Genomic DNA, 11,194 nt, shown 5'->3' on the forward strand with positions numbered 1-11,194 from the left:
CTCTCTCTCTCCACCATCCAGTTCGTAGTCTCTTCTATTTTTCCAGCACACAAAAAGGCAGCGTGTTGATTTCATGGGGAGAGACCACTCTCTTCGCAACCACTCCAGCCGGGCCACTCGGTAATCCTTTCTTCTGCTCCCCTCTCTTTTCACGTATTTGAGTTCAGTTCATTATTGTCTTTGCTGGTACCATAGGCTCTATGTTTTGTTGGTTCATAGGTTCTGCATTTATTTTGTTCTGTTGAGATTCAACGTTGTGTTTATTTAGTGTGTTTAGTCTATTCAATCATGCGTTAACAGTCTATGTGTTTTGATGGATCAACATGTTTTCAGCAAGAGTTAGTCGTCAGTCATTAGAATATTAGTAATTGGCATATGTTGAGTTGTTAGTCGGTGTGCATACAGTTATCAGTTGAAATAAATATTTTATTTATCAGTAATTTTTATGCAATCAGCGTTTTTATAGATTAGTGTTCTTCATTAGCGTCAGGTTTTACAATAGTTAATTAGATCTGTTAATTGCTTAGGTTATCAATCTTTATTCAGTCGGTTTGATGCACCAGCGTTTTGGTTTATTCAACAGCATAGTCGTTGGTTAGAAATTAATGTTAGTCGTTTTTTTTTGGGTAATATTATATTGTTTGAGTTGGTTATTTAAACACTTCCTTTTAACCTTATATCGTGTGTTCCTTAGTTTTGTCACTCAGCACATAGAAGTCTATGTTTCTAACTAGTTTTCCTATTACATAGTATAGTATAGTCTAATGTCTTTAGCCGTGAGTCCATTGTAGTGTAGTATTAGTTAATCTTTGTCTTCTAAACTGTCATGTGGACTATGCTTTCCTTTTCAGCAATTAGTTTAGTGCTATTCCTATTTGAATGTCATTAACGTAGTTTAATTAGGGTAATTAGCTTAGGCTAATTTAAGGTAGCTGATTCTTGTTTCCATTCAAGTAAGTAGTTAGTGATTAATAATATTACATAGCTAGTCGTAGTTTCAGATTTAGCATCCGTACAACAAGTTTTATTTTGTTGATTGATAGCCATTAGTCTTGCATATAGTTTAGTAATTTGTGTTAATTAACGCTTGCCAGCCGATTCACATTGTTTTCTCGTAAATTTTGTTGCTTAAGTCCTGCTTACTTTTAATAGCTTGTTGATATTAGATTAATGGATTGGTTGGATTAATTTTTGAGTTCAGTGGAGTACTTTCTTAATCGGTGTTAGTTTACTTTAGTTTCTTGAATTCTCGATTTCTTGAATTAGCTAGATGTTAGTCATTAGTTGGTTAGATGTTGACTTCTTGATTAATTAGTAAATTGTTATGCTATTTCGTCAATTAGTATAGGTTGTTACAAGTTAGTTCGTAGTTAGTTCATGTTTAGTTTAGTTTAGTTAATTCAAATCGTGCTTTTGCTGAATATTTTTAATCATTAGCTATTAATTTCTTGTATAGTTTTCGTAGTACTGCTTGTGTTTTATTTTTGTGTTTTGCAGGGAAGCGCTGGGACGTGCGATAGAAGCGATTTTGACCCTCAGAAAGGTCCTCAGAGAGCCCTCAGAGAAGCAAAAGTGCAAGAAAACATACATTACTTCAAGAAGGGACAAGAAGACTCGAAGCACTGAAGCCTTTCTTTTCTTTTTAGATTAGGGTTTTATTTTATTTTATTAATTGGGTCTGTAATAAAACCATTTATTTATTTTGTTTAAGCCCTCTGCGTAGGGCCGTACTCTCGTAGTTAATTATTTAATTAATTCTTTTTATTTTGGCAATAAAGAGTAGTTAGATTGTGTGTTTGAATACGAAGTATTTCCCGTTCCCTGAGATCGACCCGGACTCCACCACTCGTGCGAGCCGGTTTTTATATTTTTGGTGTCTGGCTTTCACTTGATTTTGATTAAAAATATTGTTTTAAAAATTGTTTTCATAAAACTCACACCAGTTTGGAATGTATATGGGTTGGTGATATAAATATGTGATGTACCCCGGATTGATGGGTTTGTCTTTCCACATTGATTTAAAAATATGTATTCGTTTAAAAGGAAAAATCTGCAAATTTTCAAGTGTGAGTTTGGGGTAGTTACAATAGTTATGTCCTCGTACCCATATTTTTTTGGAATTGCCGTGTCGTACCCTCCGTACCCGCACCCAGGTGACATAGTATCCACCTGTAAATTTCCACCCTTTATGATGGCAAGAAAGTTCAATATTTGGACGCAATCCTAAAGAATGCATTCACAGCATGAAAATACAAAAAATTCTAACCGAATTGTTTCATGTCCTTAAAGTATTGTTTTCAATAAATTTTATGGATCAGATATTTAACAAATCAGTGACATGAGCTTTCTAAGCAAGTCAAAGATATTCTTTCCACAAAATCTGGACATGAGAAACAATAATATATGATTTATAAACTATTGTAGTCCTATGCAAGACTAAGAGTCTGTGAACTAAATTTAAAGAATACTTCATGAGCAATCCTCACACATCCTTTTCATTTATAAAAGATCATAAAATAACATATTCAGTGCATGCCCTTGAAGCGACTGACACTGAATTTTTATTGTATATTAGGACTTATGAGTGGCATATTATCTTGCTTTTCTTTTCATCGCTATACTTTTTTTCCTTACACATAGATGCTTTTTTATGTTTGGTGACATATTCTCCTCTTTTTTCCAACTTTAATCCATCTTATTGGATATCTCATCATTTCCTTGAAAGTAAAACAAAAAATTAATGAATAATTTAAAGGATTGCCAAAATTATGTAGGTCATGCATCAACTAAGTGGCCTAACTTTAAAATATCAAGTGTACCATTTGCAGAATTTTAAGTCCAATATCTTAGCATTGAGATTTCCAGCATACTCAAAGGACAAGCATGTGAAACTGCTAAGATCAAAGGACCTGAAAAATATTGTACTAGGAAGAGGATGGCAACTAGGAGCTGTAACTTTAAACTTGAAGTGAATCTAGTGTCTTCCATATGATCTTGAGATCTCATAGCAAGTACAAAATTTCAACATCAGAAAGTATTTATATCATATAATGTATAAAAACAATAATGAAAAGATCCCAAGCCTTCCAAAGTCAAGTTTTGTCCTTTTCAAATAAAGGAATTGGATGACATATAATGCTTTTGAAAAGTGTTACAAATAAACCAATGAATCTGTGCCAAACCAACGATATTTCAGGTGTCAGCTCTACATAAGTCACAGAAGATTTAGAGCATTTTTATGCCCAAAACTCATTACTAAAGAACATTTTTTCCACAAATGTTGTATATATTGACATATATGCTTGATTTGACTACTTTTTGCCTGATCTTAAATCATTTGCATATTGTAGTGCCATAAAACGTACATAAAGATATACACTGTAATAGATAGTGGCAGGACAAGGAAGATATCATTCCATGAAGAATTCCTAATTGAACAGACAACTGCAGTATGCAGAAATTTTTCAAAGCTCAAGTTCAACAAATAAAGGAACAGCTGCTGCATCAAGAGATTCCTGGCAACAAGGTCATAACCACATGGGTTGCAACTATGAAACCGAATGACCTCAATAACATTGTCGATGTAAAGTGACAATAAGAACAGCACAATGTTTGGGAACAACCAGAGAGATGATGGGATTAAGGTAGATATATACTAACTCAAAACCGATTCCTTTTCAAGAAAGTTTCTTAAACTGTTCATTCCACACTACTTTCTAAATTGATAAACTGCAAAAATTAGGCACTATAACTTACTTTTCCACTGAAAAGTGAAAACATAAATTTGCATGATTCAATACCTAAAGAGTCATATTATGTTTTTGCAGCTATCAGAAACAAGGGGCTTACAAGGAGAACGGAAGCTACAAAATCAAAAGCAGAAAAAATGCTGAAGGATCATCAATGTGAAAGAGTTCCCCTTAGGTATGAAAACTGCAAAGACATTCTTTTGAAGACCTTATATCATTAAGATAGCTAATTTAGTACATGAATACACAAGAATTCCACCTGCCATCTGCTCAGTAAGGACAGAGAAAAAAGCAGAAGAGTCCAATAATGCTAGATCTATAAATTTCCTTCTACTCTTGTCGTAGACTAGAATGAGCTGCATCAGTGATATAGCCCGTGAACAAGAAGATGATCTGAAAAACAAAACCAATTAAAGCAAAGACACACTTGGAGAATCCCTATGAGTTGGGAGAAGAAAAGGACCCATGGTTGAAGAAGGTGATTTAAGGTTCAAAAACCCATCAATCAACACAGGAACGAACAGAGGAACACTGGGTTTCAAATAGCCCAATTACAATATTATGGCCTCCAAAACCACAAAACAGTCCCCATACAAAATGCTTTATAATTCATGAAAAAAGAGGGTAATATCAAGATGGATCAAAGCATACAATGGAAACAGTAACCAACAAAAAGAATGACAAATACGCATCCAAAATAAATAAATAAAATATAGGCACCAAAAATAAAGTAAAGAATTAATCCAATCCCCTTTCCTCTGAGACCAGTAATCATTCCGGCATAACTAAACCAGCCAAACTCAAAAAAGCAGAGACAGAAGAAGCACTCACATTGGGACTGGGCATGGCACTTGGGTACCTAAGAACCACGTAATTAGCAGCACGAGAACTAGGAGGTATCACATTTGGAGCATTCTGCGCCTGCAAGCTCTTCAAATCCACACTGCACGCCCCAACCGCGCACTCTTAAAAGCCAATTCCAGCAAAAAAACGCAAAACCAAACAAGAAACCAAAACAAAAGCAGAAAAACAGGAACCAGAAACAGAACCCGCCTAGTGCAAAGGAAGAAGGCGTTAACAGGGATGAACCGGCTCTGCTTCTCCTGCCGAACCTCAAGCAAAACCTCACGGTAGTCATCATCATCGCCAAAAACTTCCGGGCTCGAATCATTCTCCTTCCACTCGACCTCGCTGCCAGAGAACGCCGAAGAGGCAACGCGCCTCGAGAGAGGTGGAAACATGAAGCAATTCGGGACGAAGAAGCCACGACGGCGATGGAAGGAGGTCGGGGTTCTGGAGAAGGAGGAGCAGGCTCGACATCGGATTAAGAGGGGGGAACAAGAAGAAGAGGTGCGGAGGAGGGTGGTTCCGAGGTGGAGGAGGGCGAGAGAGGGAGAAGGGGCGAACATGGCTCTGAGGTTGTGGCTCAGAGAGAAGGAAGAGGATGAGAATCTCCGCATCCTCACATCAATAGTCGAGAGGGAGGAACGAGCGACGCAGACAAGGGACGACGAGCTCGCCCATGGCGGACTCTCTCTCTCTCTCTCAAACACACCTCCCAAGTGGAGGGGACGAAAGGGTCTCTCTCTCTCTCATATAACGGGACGAATGCATCGTCATCAGATATGGCGGGGCATCTGTGGTGACGGTTAGGCCTGCAAAGAAGACCCGATCCATCCTCAATTGGATCTTATCCTAGACCATGGTTAGCAAAACTTGTTTAAAACGTGCCTTTTTAATAAAACTTTGATAGCCACTAAAAAAAACTTAAAGGTCGATCTTCTGCAAAAATATCAGCAAAGCGACTCATTCTTTCGATAGAAACATTTAAAAGGCAAAAGCTTACACTTAAAGAGGTGCATTTCCAAAAACTCAAGTATATATTCAATTTCATCAGATATTGAGTTAAAGTCATGAGGCCTTGAATTTGAACCACTCGAGTATATTTACAATTTTAGCAGATACTGAGTTCAAGTCACATTAAATCTCGTATTTGAAACACTAGATTACCAAGTGAGAATCACATATTTGTCTCTTCTTTACTTCGTTTTATAAATGGTCTCTCACTGTTAAGAGATTGATAACGAAAGATGAACCACCACCACTTCAATAGAGCAGATCCAGTGATCGAAAACGAGTACTTTCCAAAGTACTCAGGTACACAAAACAGAGAAGATCACTAGCCTTTGGGCTGCACTACCCATGAAAGGCTGGCGCAGTAGTTGGTGAGACTGGTACACTTGGTGGGCTATGACAGCTCCTCCTCTACTCGAGTCCTCAATCCGCTTGCCAAGCTCTAGGCATTGATAATATTTTGCTACTTGTTGTGAAAATTACCACAGTTTAATTGGCAACATCCTCCTGGTTGTCTAAGTAGTCTCTTTCACTTCACAAGGTAGACTGTTGTTATTGCAGGGTGTGGTGGTGTAATCCCACTTCACTAGAGGTGGTAAATAAAAGGTTTTCTATTTCATCTCATTGCATTGTATGGCTTCAACTAACTCAAGTGCAAGATGGGATACATGTAGAATGGGGGGAACTTCCAGATAGCAATCAATTGATGATCTGGAAAGCCCCATCATGTCAGTGAATGATCCCCTGTGTGCTCCACTGAGACTGTTGCTTACTCTGAATATAGTTTGAGAAGTATTCAAGTCCTCCAATCAATACTCTATAGGTAGAGATGCCTTTGATCTACCTATGTATCCATCCTCCTTTCAACCTTGCTGAGGTAAGCCTCAGTAAGATCAGCTTGATCTTGCCAATACCTGGCAAATTAATGAGCTACAGGGCTCTTGCCTTGGCATGCTGTATGATTGTGGCATGAGCGGTTGTTGTTTAGTAGTAGGCTCAAACTGTGGTTGCACACTTCACTCTTGTGCCAAGTTGCAGAAACACTGCTGCTTAACACCAAAGTTGTGTCTCAAGTATTCCTTAAATAGGACATTAGTTTGCTCAATTTGCCCCTTGGTATGGGGATGGACGCTTGTCCACTAACATAACTATAATAATGCCGTCAAGCTAAAAACTTTCAGCCATAATTGTTTTGTGAATCCAAGTCACGGTCACTGATGATAGTTCTTTAAAATCTTCAAGACTTCAGTACTTAGCCACATTCGTAACAAATATATTGGACACCTGATCAGCGCTACCACAAAAAAGAGAGCATTCATTGAATCCACCGTGATGGAACCTTACTCATTGACCTTAAAAGTAGGGCCATGATTAAAGCCATGGAGATTTCCCTCCTAAGACAGCTTAATATGAACAGGAGTCCTATGATGTAAATATGAGAAATAGATTTACAGAGAAATCTACCCAACTGCGAATTTATCTTGGAATATCTAATAATATCTTGGAAAAACTGAAAATTAAAGGAAATTATGGGAAAATAACTTGAAATTGCAAGAAGTTAACTGAAACTAGAAATAAACCAAATAAATGGGGAATTAACAAATTTTGGATTTCAACTCAATTGTAATTTAACTCTCACCCCCTTTCATCTATGTCTAGATGAGATATTACAATCTTAGATGATTCAAGTTTGATTGACATCTAATTCGGAAAGAAATTCTAACCCTACTAAAGTATTAAAATGGATACCGATCAACCACTTAGATCTAATATTCATTGCAAAGGACCAAATACAAGAAAAAAACCTAAACTAAAAATATGGATCTCAAATGATCCGATAAACCCTGTGGACCCAAATATGTGTCGCTTCACTCTTGCATGATTCTCTTCAGGTTGGAGAAGACTTTCCCTCAAATCTGGATCTTACTTGCACTTCTTTCAATTATGTTCTACCACCATGAACCATAGATGTGATGCAATTTTTAATGAATATGGATCTATTAGGCACTGATATGCAGGAACTGATGGTGGTAGGATCCATTTTGCAGACAATGTGAGCACGAGGAATTGATGGTGGTACGATCTATTTGGACCTTGTTTCTTCTTGGTAGTTGGTGTGGAACAACTCCAGCTGGGTCCACTTCAAGTATATGGACCAAATTCAAAAGACACATTTGGTGACACAACTGGACCCAAATAGTTTTAATTGGACCCAATTGCTCCACATCTGGATTTGGATAATGGATAGGCTTTATAATAGGGCCAGTAGAGAGTTCATTTTGGTTAAGGTTAGTTTGGGTTGGGTTTGGACTTGGGTCAACTGGGAAGATTATGTTGTTTAAGTGGGTTGGTTCCAAGTTTTTTTTTAACAAATACGAGTCTATAAAGGTAATGGGTTCTAATAAAGGCTTTGGGCAAGGGTCAGGTGGTTCTGATTGGTTTTGGGTTGGATATAGATCCAAAATAGTATAGGACACGCTAGGCAGGGTTGAAACTAGTGGGTATTGGGTCGAATTTGGGTCAAAATGGGAGGTTGGACCCAACCCAGTAAACTTGGATAGTGAACAGGGTCCACCAGGGCATGAACCAATGGGCCTTGGGCCGGAAACAAGCCCAGGCCTCTTTAGTGTTGTGCATTGCCGATAACATCACGCTGGGAACTCCAAATCGTATACTGGGTAGTGGTGGTTGTGCATCAATGATCCTCAATGCTATGGATCCACCTTTTTTATTCGAGCACTCCCCATAGCTCTCCAGGGCATGATGATTCTTGCTATTTTTCTAATTCAATCATTAATGAACTCCTTAAACTTTTTCCCATCTTTTTTGTGCCTTCTTTGACTTCCTAAGTCGACCGAGCATTCAACACAATATTCTTGTTTATGTTAACCACGACCACTTATCAGGATATCACTTTTGTTGACAAATCTATTACTCGCAATTGGCTTTGACCACAATTTCCTCCATGTTCACTTCCTATGATCAAGTTTTTTCTCTTATACCAGCTGATATAAACCTAAGATTAGATTTACAAGCAAATCTACCCAGCTACAATTTTTTCTAGAAATATCTAATAATATGTAAGAAAAATTAAAAATTAACAGAAATCATGCGAAAATATTTAGAAATTGCAAGAAGTTAACTGAAGCTAGAAATAAACCAAATAAACTAGTGTAGACACACCAATTTTGACCTAGTTGTCTTTTGCCGCATGTCATATTTCAAAAGCCCTATCTTACCTTCTCAAAAAACTAGATCTCATGCATAAGCCTTCCCAAAACCAAAGATAAGCCAAGTCAGCCTGCCTAAACCACCTTTCTTAACCCTTAAATAAATCAATCAGCCAATCAAAGCCTTACATCTCAAAACTCTGACCAATTAGATTCATGCTATTGTGCAGTAGTAGCTAGATTTGAACACCTAAATCTAGAATCCTGCACATTAGGATCCAAAGTCCAGTAAAAAACCTATCAATATATACTTAGAACTCTCTCAACATCTATAACTTGAGTGTGAGAATATTGTTGCTAGGAGAGATCATCCTAGCGTTGTGCCCTTACTCTGCTGATCCACTAGCCATCTTTTAGGTCTAGATTTATTGCTACATTGGGTCCACCTTGTTGGGCCATAGATCTCAAATTTTGAAAAGGAACTAAAAGCAAGGTTTCCAAAAGAAATTTTAAAAGAAGTGGACCAAAAATTGGATCTAAGTTTGAGAGTTATGAGTTATGTTTTACAAGCTACATACTTTTCCTTCTCCGTTGAACAGGAATCAATCACACCAAAAGCTCAAGATCTTTAATTGCATGTTTCAACTTTTGCAAGTATATGTACCTCATATGCATATTCTAAGACAAAATGAGCTTAGCGGCATGGGCCACCAAAACTTGGGAGAAGGTAGAAAACACCAAAAAATATATGAAGGTTAGGGAGTTTTATCCTTATAACATGAATGAAATAAATAAATAAATTGACTCTCACGTATAGCTTAGGTAATCATTTTCTACATTGATGATGAGCAAGGTGAAACTTGGGCAGCACTCTGGCTAAGCGCAGGTTCTGCATGATAGGTCAGATCGATGATCTGGTCCTAAGCTAGGCTTAATAGACTTAGCTAGTAGGCTAAGTGGGCTAGGTCTAGTTGTATAAAGATTTCAACGAAAGTCAAGACTCTTACTTTAAATGCTAGAATAGGGGAGACTGAACCCCTATTTATAATTTTTTGACAGGTTTGGACATGATTCTTGAGAATCCAGGATTCGTGGATATGAATTCATTTAGGGAGTGACAGGTTTGGACATGTGCTGCCTGCAACATTCTCCTTGTAGCAGTTCAAAGTTTTCTGTCCCCAAATGAAATATCAGAAATTTTTGAACCAAATCAACAGCATTACAGCATCCAATCCCAAATCTCATATGCCAATCAAACCATCCAAAGCAAAAAAGAAGTTACATCACAAAAGAGTGCTTCAACGAGGGAAAAAATTCACTCAAATAGCAATCAATTGCAAAGATTGAACAACTACTAATTTAGAGATCTTTCACGACTAATTCATATATAAGAAAAAAAAAAACACAGATATCACACAAAACTGTCAGATTGCATCCGAAAAACTACAGAGAGAGAGAAAGAGAGAGAAGATTCTTTTTTTCAGAAAAGAAAAAATGTAAGATATTGACATCCTATGAGAATTATCCATAAAAGCAAAACAACAAAGATCAGAAACCCCATCCCTAAGGATTGATCGAAGGCAATACATGTAAGAGTGTGTGAAGAACAAAGGCAACATTGACCAACACACCTATCAGTTAATGAAGATCACAAGATGCCAAAAAACAACCCCAGCCAACACCGATAGGAATGTGCATGCCTGAAAGCTCCCACGCCATCGCCCATCCAAGAAGAGAACATCAGAGCGAGCATGCAAGGTGGAAGGGAGAAAGGGAATAAATAGAGAGATCAGAAGATCACAAAACAGTAGGCAGTTCATTGCCAATCACAAGTTATTGTAAAACTACAAAACATGCAACAAGTGGGACTATATAGGCCCCAGCCAGTTAGGGATGGTAAACAAGTTGAATGAATCGAACATTGAGGAGAAAACTCAGATCCAAATCTTGCGCAACAAAGAGAAAGGGGAAGAAATCAATCTCAAGAAGCAAATCTCACAAGATCGACCGCACCGAGGAGGAACAAGAGAGGAGGAGCGACGATGCAGAAGTCTCGTGTCCGGCATTGCCAATTGATGCATGGAGTCCTGCGAACAAAGGCAAACAACAGGGCCAGCGAAGGGCTCTGGCAGGCGTCGTCTGGCGGGCGATGTTCCCCCGTTTTTAGGGATTTAGGGTTTTCAAGAGGAAATTAAAAGAAAATGGGAGGGAGCGCTCGTGCTAAAAGATTTCATGAAAAATAATGCTGTGTGTCAGGAGGACCCCAAACTGTGGCACTGAAATCCCACAATCTTTGGCGCAATTGTTGTTTGCGTCAGTAAAAACTGTTATATGACACGCCAGTCCAATCCCGTAGGTCAACAAGTGCACCAGTAAAACCTCTTTTTCATTTTCATATAGTGCTAGTACTGCTTTGGATCT

At 37.9% G+C, this 11,194-nt stretch overlaps 1 protein-coding gene across 1 annotated transcript in view; it reads right to left on the minus strand.

The window, feature by feature from the left end:
- Positions 1-5,308, minus strand: part of LOC149839658 (protein RETARDED ROOT GROWTH, mitochondrial-like) — a 53,971-nt gene extending 48,663 nt beyond the window's left edge. The window contains exons 1-2 of the mRNA XM_090002720.1: positions 4,803-5,308; positions 4,581-4,692 (exon numbers count right to left, since the gene is read on the minus strand). Coding sequence (XP_089858846.1) covers positions 4,581-4,692; positions 4,803-5,209 — 519 coding nt within the window. The 5' untranslated portion in view covers positions 5,210-5,308. The remainder of the gene's footprint in view (positions 1-4,580; positions 4,693-4,802) is intronic.
- Positions 5,309-11,194: the final 5,886 nt, after the last annotated feature.

The sequence above is a fragment of the Nuphar pumila genome, chromosome 4 (genome assembly GCF_984573655.1).
Source record: "Nuphar pumila chromosome 4, dmNupPumi1.hap1.1, whole genome shotgun sequence".
In the NCBI taxonomy this organism is placed as follows: Eukaryota; Viridiplantae; Streptophyta; class Magnoliopsida; order Nymphaeales; family Nymphaeaceae; genus Nuphar; species Nuphar pumila.